Here is a 16,782-nt window from a genome sequence, read left to right as displayed (position 1 = left end):
GAGAACAGATTTCTCAACTTAGAAATGTGAATAGAATCACGCAGGAACAACGTTAGTTGACATTAGACCTTCCGGTATTTGTTTATAGCAGGCATTAGCCTATATTTATCTGATGACGGTGTTAATCTGTGATCGCATCGCAGACACATCCATATATAGCCTATATATGTTGTTAAAAGTATTAAATTTGTTAAACTGCTGCATCAAACGGTCTGTTTATTTATTTATTTATTTATTTATTTATTTTCCTAAAAATCAAAGAAAGAGCCTGTTTATGCAAATGTCACCAAAAAACGATGATTACAGAACCCACTGCGGTCCCTGACGTACACCTTTTAGTTCATATTTATCATTTCTTCTATGCCAGGATCGCTATTCATTTAATTCTACTAGTTTAAATAAACAAAGGATGTATTTCTATCAAATACCACCGGTCTAGTTTAATTTAGTGGTTCACAAATAATAGGCCTACTTGAAATATAGAACATTTAGAAATGTAAATGTATGTTTTATTTTTAAATGTACTAACTCTATTAAATATTGATTCCACCCTTCACTGCTCTCTGTACTCCTGTTTAATGAGAAAATTGCCAGATTCAGCGCAGGGACATCGCTCTCTAGCGTTCAAAGCAGAAAAATCACCTTTATCCAAGGACTGCTTACTTTTACATGATAGGGTGCGCTATGCTGCTGTTCTCACAGTCGTATACGGAGCTGGGTAGTAAATGATTAAGGGTGTATTCCAGAAAGCAAGGTTAATTTACCATCTGCTAAATCCCAAACTCTCTGTTGATTGACCCAAACCTTGCTTACTCGAGGTATCCTGGTTCCAAAAACGAATACGAGAGTAACTTCATTCAACTCAGAGTATGTTCCGATTTTGAGGGGGGACTCCAAGATGGCAGCATGTTAAGATAACTTTTAGTAGCTCTGCTGACAAAAAAATAAATAAATAAATAATATAACTTGCATAAATTTTCTGCTTTTAACTGGCTACATTACGCATCCTTTGTGTGCTTTATTAAGGATATAACTGTGGCATAAATATGTCAAAAAGTGTTGAAAAAAGAAAAGTCTGATGGATGTATCTGTAGATATGCACACACTTTCTGCTGTTACTGATCCCGGCTTTGGTAATACCCTGGCTCTTTGCTCAGCTCATCTTCCTGACACTCCAACTAGGCCTGCCTCTAAGAAAGGGAAAATGGAAACCTTGGAAGATGTGGTCGTGATGTTATCAACTATTTCATCACTGACCAATGAGTGCTCTGATTCTTTTGAAATTTGGTAAATTGAGGGCTTGAAAAAGACGGTGGACTTTGTCTCTTCTAAAGTCAAAGATGTAAAAGTGAAAGTTGACCACCTAACTTCTCGGTTACAACTCGGGGAGCAGCGAAATGAGACGTATGAAACTCGTTTAGCTGACCTGGAGAGATACTCGAGGCGCTGGAACCTTCGGCTGAGAGGAGTTCCAGAAAAGGAGGATGAATGGATGAAGGGATTAAGTCATCCGCATATGTGAACAGCGCCCCTCCGCGTCATTATATCGACGAACTGGGACCTACAATGATTTCAATGGGAAACTTTAGGCTAGATTAGATACTCTAACCTATTAAATAGATACTAGTTCTTAATTATTACGTACTAGTATTTGTTCATTATCAGTGGCGCCTCCAGAAATTTTTCATAGGGGTGGCCAGATGGGGCCACTTAAAATCTTGGGGTGGCACACCAAAACTATAAACCATAATTTCAGAATTTTATTCTACTGTTGTAGTAAACCGATGAAACTGTGGAAAACTATCAGAAAGACAAGGAAACTCCTACTGATATACTTTGGTTTATTGTGTTATATTTAATGTTACTAATGATATAATGTGCATAGACTAATACAGTAACAGTACAGTTAACATTTTGAGTTGCACAACAATTCTTTTTATTTTGCAATTATATTTGGCATAAGGTGTACATTTATTGCAAACAAAACAGTTACTGGGGAAAAGCAGATACTGGCAGATACAAAATTGACATAACATATACATGCACCAGCTAACGACGTTAGCTAGGTAAGACTTGTCAAAATTTGTCAAAAACACATCAAAAGCTGCTGTAACAGTATACTGTAAAACATTTGCCCTTTAAAAAGCACATGTCACGACACATATTTTTATTTATTTAATTTTACTAAAGAATATTTTTGACTTATTTACTTTACCGGTAGTCTTCTTTGTCTTCTTTTTTAACTTCTTTTGAAATTGTTGACCGACGGGCACGCGCTGAGCTGTTGCTGTCTGAGCGCGCAACAGTGGCATGGACGGAGGGGCGGGGCGGGGGAGAGGGCTGACTACTGTGTGCGATCGAAGGTCTAGAGCGGCTTGCCTGCCTGGCTGTGCATTAGGGATGATGCATAACTGATGCTACTAAAATTTATACTGGCCAGTGGGGTTTATTAGATACTAGTACTTAATCATTACATACTAGGGGTTATTTATTAGATACTCTAACCTATTAAATAGATTATTACGCCATTGTTCATTATATACTAGTTCTTCTTTATTTGATACTAGTACTTATTTAATAGGTACTAGTACCTTGTAATTAAATACTAGTTCTTATTTGTTAAATACTAATACTTATTGATTAGCAACAAGTATTTATTCAAAAAATACTAGTACAGATTTATAAGATACTAGTACTTATTTGAAATGTTACTAGTAAGATTTTTTATTTTACTAGTAAAATGTTTAATTGAACTCTACTGTGGCCATTCAGACTAGTCATAACTTAAGACGAGTAAAAAAGCAGATCTGACTAGTAAGATAAAAATTGTTTCTAGTAATAATTATGAAAGATACTAGTGTTTAATAAGTACGTACTAGTACCTAATGAATAACTACTAGTATCTATTAAATAGTTACTAATATCTAATGAATTAGTACCAGTATCTATTAAATAAGTACTAGTATCTAATGAATGCTTACTAGTAATATTTAAATAGATACTAGTCACTATTGCAATAATTACTAATCAGAAATGAAACGATGATATCAAAAACAGATTAACTACCCTTCCCTGTTCATTTGGAGATATCTTTAACCTCATAAAGTACTAGTAAGAATGTATTTGGAGATATCTTCTTTTAAAAAGATCATTACATAAACATGAGTACCTCTCCACCGTCCAATCAGAGTCCACATGGTAATACAAACATTAATATGCTGAATTAATTTGATTGGTAAGTAGAGCTGCTGTGTGTTAGCCTACCTTGGTAATTGTTTACCATGAAAACAAGAAAAGATTACAAACATGTTGTCCAATGATATGTTATAATGATATGTTTAGTCCAAATACACGTCACAACATCAGCCGAGACTTTGAAATAACCTATTTTTTGTGATCTGACATGGTTTTATTAAACAGAATGAGGCAGAAATCATGCCACTTTATATTATTCTAAACAGTGATAAAGGTTATGTTGGTTAGCATTGCATTTTAAATTTACTTTATTCTTATAAAAATAACCGAGATGGCTTGAAGAACACAGAAAGCCATATATTGTTGCAGTAATTGTTTATTTTATTCATGTTTTATAAGTAAAACCTCTATATGCATGTTATTCAGCTACTAGGCTACATCTACAGCAAAAGCTGAATGAATGCTTTTGTCCATTTAAGGGATTTCCTGGAATGTCATCAGTGAGTCTCATTTGTGGAGGGCGCCCTCCGTGACCAGTATGAATGGAAAAGAAATTACATTATTGAGTACTCACTATTGCTCACAAAACCCTGGCTTGGGTAAAAATAGCAAAGATAATTAAGAACTTTGAGGTAAACACAAATCCTTTCTCCACTGTAGAGAATTGTACATTTTTTTTTTCTTGCAGCTACATTTATTATTGTATTTATTCTTAAATGCTTAAATGTTATAGTGAAAAAGTGTTATTGCAAAAGTAATATTCCTTATTTTGTTTAATGTTTCTATATAGGAATATTAAACATAATCATTATTAGTTATATTGCTTTATAAAAACAATGTTTTTGGCCAAATTGTGAAGCCCTACAAATACAGCACACCTGGTGTTTTAATTAATATATTTTGGCCTTTTTTTTTTTTTTTTTTTTTTTTTCAAATAAAGAAAATTTATGTCTGAAAATGATAAAGGTTTGGATTTTGTATGCCCTGTACAGAATATTTATGTAAAAAACATTCAATGTATTTACCACCAGTGCTATATGCAAATAAGTTAACGTACAGCCCTAATATGATATTTATTGTTTTTACTGGAGGAAAAAGAGGAAATTAATAGATGATAAAAATTGGTGTCTTTTCTCCATTCAGCCACCAAAGGGCACCCGATGACCAAACAAACAAACACCTTAGTACTATGTTTACAAAATCTACAAAACTGCCAAAAATGTTTTCTATGTGCTTGAGTACAAATTATTGTTTTTTCTATGTTGTTTCCTCAAAAAAGTACATCCGTTTCCTTGCTAATCTCTCTCCTATATTTTGCTGGTTCATTAATATTCAACATACGATTACCATACTGCCAGACATGCAAATTCAAAAGTACTATTATCTAGTAAGTTCAGGATATCTTTGGTCTAAATAGTTACTAGTAACTAAAAAATAAGTACTAGTTCTATCTTTTCTTAACAGGAAGATTGTAATTAAATACTAGTCACTATTGGAATAAGTACTAGTAACTAAAACATAAGAACTAGTAGCTAATGAATAAGTACTAGTAACTTTACAAAAGACACTAGTAGCTAAAGAATAAGCACTAGTAGCTAATGAATAAGTACTAGTACTTAATGGAAAAGATACTAGTAACTAAAAAATAAGTACTAGTAGCATGAAAATAGATACTAGTACGGGTTTTAGATTAAATGTTAAAACGGCTTGCCATCACGTTCAGGAAGTCTCATTCAGCACACATTGCGATATTTGCCATCAGTTTAGGTGTGCCGCAGGTTTGGTGAGTAGTGGTAAATACGCTGTCTTAATGTTTGTTTTAAAATGTATCCTGTCTTCTGTATTAATCAGATTAGCGGCGTATGTCTGTCTTTGCGTTTCCTTGTGTTTAACTAAACGAACACACCTGCTAACTGGAGCGATTAAACTCTGTTACGTGACATGCCAGACCTTCTATCAGTTTTATATTCATATCAGGTTCAAAGATGTAAGTTGTATTTGTAGTAAAATCATGGTAACCACAACACTTACAACAGTTGTTGTAAGTTGTACTGTGATATTTTAAGTTAAAACACAGTAAACGGGACACTTACCATGTTTTTACCACAGTACCTGTAGTTGTACTGTGATAGCTGAAGTTCACAGTAAACATGACACTTACCATGTTTTTACCACAGTGCCTGTTGTTGTACTGTGATAATTGAAGTTAAAACACAGTAAACATGATATTTACCATGTTTTTACTACAGTAACTGTAGTTGTACTGTGATATTTGAAGTTAAAACACAGTAAACATGACACTTACCATGTTTTTGCCAAAGTAACTGCCACAGTGGCAGTTGATGTGCTTTTACGACAGATACCACAGTAAAAGCATAATAAGTGTTGTGGTTATTGTGCTTTTTTACTGAAACTGCCACAGCAAAACTACAGTTACTGTGGCAAAAACATGGTACGTGTCAAGTTTACTGTGTTTTAACTTAAGATATCACAGTACAACTTACAACAACTGTTGTATGTGTTGTGGTTACCATGATTTTACTACAAATACAACTTATATCTTTGAACCTGATATGAATATAAAACTGATAGAAGGTCTGGCATGTCACGTGACAGAGTTTAATTGCTCCAGTTAGCAGGTGTGTTCGTTTAGTTAAACACAATGAAACGCAAAGATAGATATAATTAAGCGAATAAACATACGCCGCTAATCTGATTAATAAAGAAGACAGGATACATTTTAAAACAAACATTAAGACAGCGTATTTACGACTACTCACCCAACCTGTGGCACACCTAAACTGATGGCAAATATCGTGATGTGTGCTGAATGAGACTTCCTGAACGTGATTTCATAGCGATCATCTCGCGTCCTTCGCGTCTGTGTTCTGACGCCTAAAGTTTCCCATTGAAATCAATGTAGGTCCCAGTTCATCGATATAATGACGTGGAGGGGCCCCGTTGACGTCTTCATAGTGACGCTAGAGGCGCTTGACCGTTCTGCAGTTTTTGACGCCTCGGGAGTGAGAATGGATTGCTGTTTCTGGATCAGTCAACTTTTACATGTTGTTTGAACATTAATGTGTGTTGGCAGTGTGTGTACACATCTGCCCTGTAATGATAAAAATCCATGCAGTGTTTTTTAATTAATCAGTAAAAATAATATCCCCTTTTTCAAATCGAGCCGTTCTCAGATGCCTGTCGTGTGCCGTCACACCCACAGAGGCCGCTCCCACGATAGTTGATTGACATGAGCGATTTACCTTGAATCAGCTGTTACAGTCCAACCTCCATTGTTTCGATGCTGGAGCTGGGATGTAAGTTTGACAAGAATATCTCAGATTGAAGTGTTGTGTTGCTGGATGTAATAATGAACATAGTGGTTGTCATTTACTCCGGACATCTGAGCCGCTGAAAATGCAGTAGATTACGTTTGTTTGTGAAGGGAATGCGCCTCCCGATCTACATAAATGCATTTATGAGTTAGCAACTTTTGCGGCTAAAGTAAACAATCTCTCCGAGCACAGCTCATCACTCCACAGAGAGAAGAGAGAGCTGGGGCGAGCAGAGCTCATTTGCATTTAAAGGAACAATCCCTCAGAATGGGTTGATTTTTGCAGAGCTAATTTTGACAAAGTTAAAGGAGTGTTGTTTTACACAACCATTGAGAATTTTTAACCAAAGTATATTAGAGACTTTTCATTAAGACCCTCAAGAATCATATCAACTTGTGGAAAATGGGCATCCGATGACCCCTTTAAGGGTTAATTGTGCAGCTCTAATGTAAACACGGGACTTGAATTTCATGGTTTTCTGTATCGGGACATAATAAAAAATTATCTGGTCCTTGGCAGGTCTTAAAATTTAGAAAATAAATCCTCAGGTAAACATCATCACATGTCATATCACACTGTGTCATTATTTATTTAACAATAATAAAGCCAATATGGAAAGGCCATGTGTGACAAAGTTAGGACACCCTATGAGTCAGTTGCCTGTAGATCCACTTTTAGCAGCAATAACTTGAAGCATTCATTTTCTGTGTGACTTTATCAGTCTCTAACATCGTTCTGGAGGAATTTGGACCACTCTTATTTTCAACGTTGCTCCAGTTTATTGAGGTTTGTGGCCATTTGTTTATGCACAGCTCTCACCACAGCATTTGAGTCAGGATGAGCTCTGGACTTGGACTGGGCTATTGCAACACCTTGATTCTTTTCTTTTCATCCATTCCGTTGTAGATTTGCGGGTGTGCTTGGGATCATTATCCTGTTGCATGACCCAAATTTGGCCCAACGTTAGATGTCGGACAGATGCCTTTGCATTTGACTCTAGAATACTTTGATATACAGAGGAGTTCATGGCCAACTCAATGACTGTGAGGTGCCCAGGTCCTGTGGCTACAAAACAAGCCCAAAATGATCAGTCCTCCTCCAGCATGCTTGTCTTTTGGCATGAGTTGTTTGTGCTGATATGCTCTTTAGGTTTTCACCAAACTTGGCGCTGTGCGTTATGGCCAAACATCTCCACTTCAGTCTCGTCTGTTCAAAGGACATTAATCTAGAAGACTTGTGTTTTGTTCAGATGCAACTTTGCAGACCTAAACTGTGCTGCAATGCTGCAATGAAGCTTTCTTCTGCCAAGCCTTCCAAACATGACATTTTCGTCCCATATTTTTCTAATGGTATTGTCATGAACTTTATCATTTAACATGTTAACTGAGGGCTGTAGAGTCTGAGGTGTAGTTCTTGAGTTTTACGCGGTCTGATCTTGGGGTGAATTTTCTGTGACGTCCACTCCTGGAAGGAGAGGTGTCTGTTTTAAATGTCTTCCACTTGTGAATAAACTTCAAATTGTTTGGAAATGGCCATATTACTCTTCTCAGATTGATGGCAGCAACAATTGCTTCTCTAAGATGATTGCTGATGTCTTACCTCCTTGGCATTGTGTTAAAACACACCTGAAGGCTCCAGACCAGTACACTGACAAAGCTTATGCTTTTATAGAGGCGCTCAGACTGATGATGATCAGTTAATCAAAGGTATTTGATTATCAGTGCTTGACTGTTATTTACCCTCTTGATTCCAGTGTTAACAGTAAGGGTGTCCTAACTTTGTCACACATGGCTTTTCTATTTTGGCTTTATTTTTGTTCAGTGAATAATGACACGGTGCAATTTGTCATGTGTTGTTGTTCATCTGAGGTTTTATTTTCAAAATAAGACCAGCCAAGCACCTTTTTTGTTTTTTTTTTGTTTTTTACAGAAATACAGAAAACCATGGAATTCAATAGGGTGTCCTAACTTTTTCACATGACTGTATATATATATATATAATAACTTTTAAAAACAAGATTATTGTGATGTGTAAAGAAAACCTTTGATTTCATCATCAAAAAACATGCAACACTTCAATTGATCAATTTTTGCATTTTATTCATGTAGTCAGAAGCAAACAAAGCAAGATTCATGTTTTAAATCATAAATGAAAAGGAAACTGTGATGTAATTCCTTTTTTTAAATTTTACAGACAGTTATCTTCTAAGTGCTAAGTATAAGCAAGTGCTAAGTATAAGCAATTTTATTTTTACTAATACAAGATGCAAAATTCAATATAAGAAACAAAATCCCTTGTTCTTGTAGCTTTACTTGAAAATGCTTTTTGTTTTAGTGCTAAAAGAATGAAAATTCTGAATGCCATTATTTTATTTTTTTTTTTTTTTTGTGATCAAGATATTTAACTGTGCCATTAATAATTAGTATGCAGCGTAGTCTAGGTTGGGTCCAAAAACTGTTGAGATTCCTCTTTATCCAAATAAGCACACATCGCTCGACCATTGGAAATTATTTTCCAACAGCAGCATAATCACACTTAACGCTGGGGTCTTTTGGATGAAACACTTTAAATTTGCATGTGTTGTAATTATACTTCACAATGCAGCCTTTAGTTATGGAAGTCGGTCGTCCCATCCTATAACACAAAAGTACATTCCTTCAGAGGAAATGTCTTGACATATAAAGCCTACAACTTACTGTTCATAATCACAGAAATACAACTAGGGATGCATCAATACCACTTTTTCCAGTACTCGCCCGATACCGATGTTTTTATTTTTGGTACTTGCTGATTCCGAGTACCGATACCGATATTTGTACATTTACCAGTCAATTTATAAAATATTGGGCACAGAAACTAAAAGAATATGTAAAATATTAGTTAACTTATCAATTTATTCAGATAACTTTTCTCGATTATCAGACATTTCTCACATTATCAAAGTTTATTTGCTATAGTTTAGAAAATGATAATTAAGATGTGGCGGAACAAATTAATCTCGATAATATCAGATAACTTTGACAGAAAAGTATGTAATAAATTACAATTAACCAAAAATTATTCAAACAACTGTTAGTATGATAATATGTACACAACTTTTAATACTTTGTCAGGCCACCCTTGCCTGGGCATGCAGTCAACCAGGTTCATGCAAAGCTGAACTTACCATTTTTGGTCCCAAATTAACAATTTTACTGGTAGTCCATGCAGAATTTTTGGGAATAACATGTCACAGTTTACTTTATTTTGCTATTCTCACTTACATAAATAAACTGTCCTGCACCCACTAGTAAAAAAAATATATATATCATATAAAATATGTTATGATAAAAAATATATAATATGAATCTCCTAACTCTTAACTGCGCGCGTATTTGTATTGTAGCAGAATCAACCTATAGCGCATTCCACACAGGCTGCTAGTTTCACTTTCGCCGTAAAGTCGTGTAAGTATGCTTAAGGTTGAAAATAAATGATGTTTATACTGAATGCTTCTATAAATTGTGTTTTATATTTACGAATTAGTTTTAATCCAAATGATGCGTGTGCTACGTGAGCGAACATCAATATAGATCAGGCAACAGAAGTGCTCTCTCTCTCTCTCTCTCTCTCTCTCTCTCTCTCATTCTCTGGCTCTCTCTCTCCCCCTTCCTCCCTATCGTCAAACAACTTTGCTTTACTTGCTTCTTTTTGACATTTCCTACTGAACTACAAATTTGAAGGGATCAAAATGCGGGATCTTAACTCGACAAGTCCGCACATCTATCTTCGCTGCCGCGCGCTTAATCCATTCTGCCTGCTTTGTTTATGAACTCGCGCGCACCAGCTATACAGGTGTTAATACTGAATGTTTAACATTATATTAATTACATACATAAACTTCATAGACATCCTTAATGTTTAATGACTCCATTCTGCTATCAGTTGTTCCGTTGTCTGTGTTTAGTAGCCTGAATACGCACTTGTCACACGCTGTGTAGTATCAGCGTTTGGTATCAGGACATTTTAAAGGGGTCACCGGATGCCCATTTTCCACAAGTTGATATGATCCTTTAGGGTCTTAATGAAAAGTCTATAATATACTTTGGTTACAAATTCTCAATGGTTTTTTAAAACAACACCCTTTTTACCTTGTCAAAATGCAAACAACATGTAAAAGTGAAGTTTGTAACCGATGACCCCTTTAACAAGTAGGAGTACGAGCTCAGTATCGGGCCTGGTGCATCCCTAATTTTAACTCATCCCTCAGTTTGTAAACATGAATGTTTATGAAAAATGTGTTTGAAATACAGCACGCGAACAGGCCAGCATGACCCCAGGTTTAAAAGAGATATGTGAAGCTGTTTTCAAAGTTAATGGAGCTAATGTGAACTAACAATCAACAACCCTTGTGAAAAAGATGTACACATTAGCATACATTTAAAATGTACTTATTACAGAAGCAACTTTAAAAGAATATACTTATTTGAGAATTAAGTAATAATGTATTATCTGCAATACTGTATTAACTCCAACTGTTTTTTTATTATTATTAAAAAAATTAAGTACAACATAAAATTAATAAAACAATTAAAAAACTATATATAGATTTTCTAAAGTTTCAACAGCTGTCAGGATGTAAAATGTCTTACACATCACAGCACTGCATTGAGCCGGGAGAGCAGGTACATCTGACACATCTGCGGTTTATCCAAGTACTTCCCATTGGATGCTTGGTTTTATCAAGGTTATCCACACAGTATTTTGCTCCTATTTAAATTCAATCACATTAAGAGTTGTTAAGAAGTAATGCTGTGTTCATTTACCTAATAGTGTTCATACACCATCTTTTAAATATGTAGTATGATGACTGGATGTATCTTATTGTTATAATTGAAACTTTTCTGTTCTTGGATATTTGACATGAAATATACTTCATTTAAACACATTTTTTTCTGTTAAAAAAAAATATAGTGTTATAGCTAGGACATTAAATGTACAGTTTTACGTGTTTGTGTTTTTATTTACCTGCTTCTATAAGTCCCAAGTAGCAGGCAGAATCGCTTAAAGACACAAAGGCACAAAATACCAAAACCAGAGCCAGAAGTTTCTGTGAAGAGAAACTAGGAACTTATTACAGAAATAGACACAGTGTACACCAGTAAATGTTTATATATAAATTTTACATTAATCAGTAGAAGTAATTCACTTACCATTTTTGCACGTTTAGCACAGATGCTGGTCTGATGAAATGCAGTCACTGGCACAATGGGTCTTTTTAAAGAAAACTGAAAAGGGGCGGAACATCTCTCTGGCCAAATATCAACCCAATCTCACTCCCGAGGCATCAAAAACTGTAGAATGGTCAAGCGCCTCTAGCGTCACTATGAAGATGTCAATGGGGCCCCTCCGCGTCATTATATCGACGAACTGGGACCTACATTGATTTCAATGGGAAACTTTAGGCGTCAGAACACAGACGCAAAGGACGTGAGATGATCGCTATGAAATCACGTTCAGGAAGTCTCATTCAGCACACATCGCGATATTTGCCATCAGTTTAGGTGTGCCACAGGTTGGGTGAGTAGTCGTAAATACGCCGTCTTGATGTTTGTTTTAAAATGTATCCTGTCTTCTTTATTAATCAGATTAGCGCCGTATGTTTATTCGCTTAATTATATCTGTCTTTGCATTTCATTGTGTTTAACTAAACGAACACACCTGCTAACTGGAGCAATTAAACTCTGTCACGTGACATGCCAGACCTTCTATCAGTTTTATATTCATATCAGGTTCAAAGATGTAAGTTGTATTTGTAGTAAAATCATGGTAACCACAACACTTACAACAGTTGTTGTAAGTTGTACTGTGATATTTTAAGTTAAAACACAGTAAACATGACACTTACCATGTTTTTGCCACAGTAACTGTAGTTTTGCTGTGGCAGTTTCAGTAAAAAAGCACAATAACCACAACACTTATTATGCTTTTACTGTGGTATCTGTCGTAAAAGCACATCAAATGCCACTGTGGCAGTTACTGTGGCAAAAACATGGTAAGTGTCATGTTTACTGTGTTTTAACTTCAAATATCACAGTACAACTACAGTTACTGTAGTAAAAACATGGTAAATATCATGTTTACTGTGTTTTAACTTCAATTATCACAGTACAACAACAGGCACTGTGGTAAAAACATGGTAAGTGTCATGTTTACTGTGAACTTCAGCTATCACAGTACAACTACAGGTACTGTGGTAAAAACATGGTAAGTGTCCCGTTTACTGTGTTTTAACTTAAAATATCACAGTACAACTTACAACAACTGTTGTAAGTGTTGTGGTTACCATGATTTTACTACAAATACAACTTACATCTTTGAACCTGATATGAATATAAAACTGATAGAAGGTCTGGCATGTCACGTGACAGAGTTTAATCGCTCCAGTTAGCAGGTGTGTTCGTTTAGTTAAACACAAGGAAACGCAAAGACAGACATACGCCGCTAATCTGATTAATACAGAAGACAGGATACATTTTAAAACAAACATTAAGACAGCGTATTTACGACTACTCACCCAACCTGTGGCACACCTAAACTGATGGCAAATATCGCATTGTGTGCTGAATGAGACTTCCTGAACGTGATGGCAAGCCGTTTTAACATTTAATCTAAAACCCGTACTAGTATCTATTTTCATGCTACTAGTACTTATTTTTTAGTTACTAGTATCTTTTCCATTAAGTACTAGTACTTATTCATTAGCTACTAGTGCTTATTCTTTAGCTACTAGTGTCTTTTGTAAAGTTACTAGTACTTATTCATTAGCTACTAGCTCTTATGTTTTAGTTACTAGTACTTATTCCAATAGTGACTAGTATTTAATTACAATCTTCCTGTTAAGAAAAGATAGAACTAGTACTTATTTTTTAGTTACTAGTAACTATTTAGACCAAAGATATCCTGAACTTACTAGATAATAGTACTTTTGAATTTGCATGTCTGGCAGTATGGTAATCATATGTTGAATATTAATGAACCAGCAAAATATAGGAGAGAGATTAGCAAGGAAACGGATGTACTTTTTTGAGGAAACAACATAGAAAAAACAATAATTTGTACTCAAGCACATAGAAAACATTTTTGGCAGTTTTGTAGATTTTGTAAACATAGTACTAAGGTGTTTGTTTGTTTGGTCATCGGGTGCCCTTTGGTGGCTGAATGGAGAAAAGACACCAATTTTTATCATCTATTAATTTCCTCTTTTTCCTCCAGTAAAAACAATAAATATCATATTAGGGCTGTACGTTAACTTATTTGCATATAGCACTGGTGGTAAATACATTGAATGTTTTTTACATAAATATTCTGTACAGGGCATACAAAATCCAAACCTTTATCATTTTCAGACATAAATTTTCTTTATTTGAAAAAAAAAAAAAAAAAAAAAAAAAAATAAAATATATTAATTAAAACACCAGGTGTGCTGTATTTGTAGGGCTTCACAATTTGGCCAAAAACATTGTTTTTATAAAGCAATATAACTAATAATGATTATGTTTAATATTTCTATATAGAAACATTAAACAAAATAAGGAATATTACTTTTGCAATAACACTTTTTCACTATAGTATATATATATATATATATATAATATAAACATTTAAGCATTTAAGAATAAATACAATAATAAATGTAGCTGCAAGAAAAAAAAAAAAAAAATAACAATTCTCTACAGTGGAGAAAGGATTTGCGTTTACCTCAAAGTTCTTAATTATCTTTGCTATTTTTACCCAAGCCAGGGTTTTGTGAGCAATAGTGAGTACTCAATAATGTAATTTCTTTTCCATTCATACTGGTCACCGGAGGGCGCCCTCCACAAATGAGACTCACTGATGACATTCCAGGAAATCCCTTAAATGGACAAAGGCATTCATTCAGCTTTTGCTGTAGATGTAGCCTAGTAGCTGAATAACATGCATATAGAGGTTTTACTTATAAAACATGAATAAAATAAACAATTACTGCAACAATATATGGCTTTCTGTGTTCTTCAAGCCATCTCGGGTATTTTTATAAGAATAAAGTAAATTTAAAATGCAATGCTAACCGACATAGCCTTTATCACTGTTTAGAATAATATAAAGTGGCATGATTTCTGCCTCATTCTGTTTAATAAAACCATGTCAGATCACAAAAAATAGGTTATTTCAAAGTCTCGGCTGATGTTGTGACGTGTATTTGGACTAAACATATTATTATAACATATCATTGGACATGTTTGTAATCTTTTCTTGTTTTCATGGTAAACAATTACCAAGGTAGGCTAACATACAGCAGCTCTACTTACCAATCAAATTAATTCAGCATATTAATGTATTGTATTACCATGTGGACTCTGATTGGACGGTGGAGAGGTACTCATGTTTATGTAATGATCTTTTTAAAAGAAGATATCTCCAAATACATTCTTACTAGTACTTTATGAGGTTAAAGATATCTCTAAATGAACAGGGAAGGGTAGTTAATCTGTTTTTGATATCATCGTTTCATTTCTGACTAGTAATTATTGCAATAGTAACTAGTATCTATTTCAATATTACTAGTAAGCATTCATTAGATACTAGTACTTATTTAATAGATACTGGTACTAATTCATTAGATATTAGTAACTATTTAAGAGATAGTAGTAGTTATTCATTAGGTACTAGTACGTACTTATTAAACACTAGTATCTTTCATAATTATTACTAGAAACAATTTTTATCTTACTAGTCAGATCTGCTTTTTTACTCATCTTAAGTTATGACTAGTCTGAATGGCCACAGTAGAGTTCAATTAAACATTTTACTAGTAAAATAAAAAATCTTACTAGTAACATTTCAAATAAGTACTAGTATCTAATAAATCTGTACTAGTATTTTTTGAATAAATACTTGTTGCTAATCAATAAGTATTAGTATTTAACAAATAAGAACTAGTATTTAATTACAAGGTACTAGTACCTATTAAATAAGTACTAGTATCAAATAAAGAAGAACTAGTATATAATGAATAAATACTAGTACGTAATAATTAAGAACTAGTATCTATTTAATAGGTTAGAGTATTTAATAAATAAATACTAGTATGTAATGATTAAGTACTAGTATCTAATAAAAGGTACTAGTATCTAAAAAATAAGTACTAGTACCTAATGTTTAACTATATGATATTTAGACGCCTAAAGTTTCCCATTGAAATCAATGTAGGTCCCAGTTCGTCGATATAATGACGCGGAGGGGCCCCGTTGACGTCTTCATAGTGACGCTAGAGGCGCTTGACCGTTCTGCAGTTTTTGACGCCTCGGGAGTGAGAATGGGTTGTTATATTTTAACAGATGCATTTCAAGCAAGTGAGCTATGTCTGTAACATGTTTCTCTGCATATTTGTAATCTGTATGGATTTGTTGTGTACTATTAATAAAAAAAAAATTAAAAAAAAAAAAAAAAGTTTTTTTTTTTTTTTTCAAAAAATATTTTTGCTTATTGCCTTGCTTAAAAATCTACAATATTAAGGTTGCTATTATTTATTTAAAAATGTAATACTTATAGTTTACCAAAGTTTTTTTTTTTTTTTTTTTATTTTTTATTTTTTTTTAATATTCTGTTATTAGTTTTATCTGGATTTATCGTACATTTTATCATAGTTTTATGTATTTTATTGAAGCACCACTGCATATGGTGGATAAAGCTTTATTTATTTATTTATTTATTTTTTTAAAAAGTAAAATCAACAATGTAACATGGCATAAAAAGCATAAAAACAACAAAAAAAATCATGTTCATTTGACAAACACAAGTTACGTGTCACGCTTCAGGCAGGAACAGACGAACTACGACGTAGTGAAACGAACAATCTTTAATAATCCACAAGGAACACGGAAAACACAGGTAGGTAACGATAAGGTCTGACACGGCAGGAGGGTAAACACACACCTTAAATAGACAGACTGATACACACACACAGGTGCAGACAATGAGGGAGAGACCAAAACACACAGAGCTGCAGGGGGAATTGATGGGAGAAACCAACTAAAACGTCCAGGGGTGTGACATTACGTAACAAACAGATATAAATTATGTTGAAAGAACATCATAAAAATACGTGCAACCGATGTACATATATATATTTTTTTATGTTAATCCAACAGATTTTTTCCAGTGTGACTATGGAACAAAACAATAACCATGGCAATAACAAAACAAGGCAATGAAAACGGAAAACGCTTGG

At 34.1% G+C, this 16,782-nt stretch overlaps 1 protein-coding gene across 1 annotated transcript; it reads right to left on the bottom strand.

Moving 5' to 3' along the window:
- Positions 1–8,893: 8,893 nt before the first annotated feature.
- LOC127158964 (beta-microseminoprotein-like) lies at positions 8,894–12,107 on the bottom strand. The gene is made up of 4 exons (XM_051101904.1): positions 11,723–12,107; positions 11,538–11,619; positions 11,162–11,279; positions 8,894–9,164 (listed from the first exon to the last, which is right to left on the bottom strand). Exons 1-4 carry the CDS (start codon positions 11,723–11,725, stop codon positions 9,038–9,040), a joined length of 330 nt encoding a protein of 109 aa, XP_050957861.1. The 5' UTR covers positions 11,726–12,107; the 3' UTR covers positions 8,894–9,037.
- Between the last annotated feature and the right edge of the window lie 4,675 nt (positions 12,108–16,782).

This window comes from Labeo rohita, unplaced genomic scaffold (genome assembly GCF_022985175.1).
Source record: "Labeo rohita strain BAU-BD-2019 unplaced genomic scaffold, IGBB_LRoh.1.0 scaffold_181, whole genome shotgun sequence".
Taxonomy (NCBI): Eukaryota; Metazoa; Chordata; class Actinopteri; order Cypriniformes; family Cyprinidae; genus Labeo; species Labeo rohita.
This window is presented reverse-complemented; position numbering and strand designations above follow the sequence as displayed.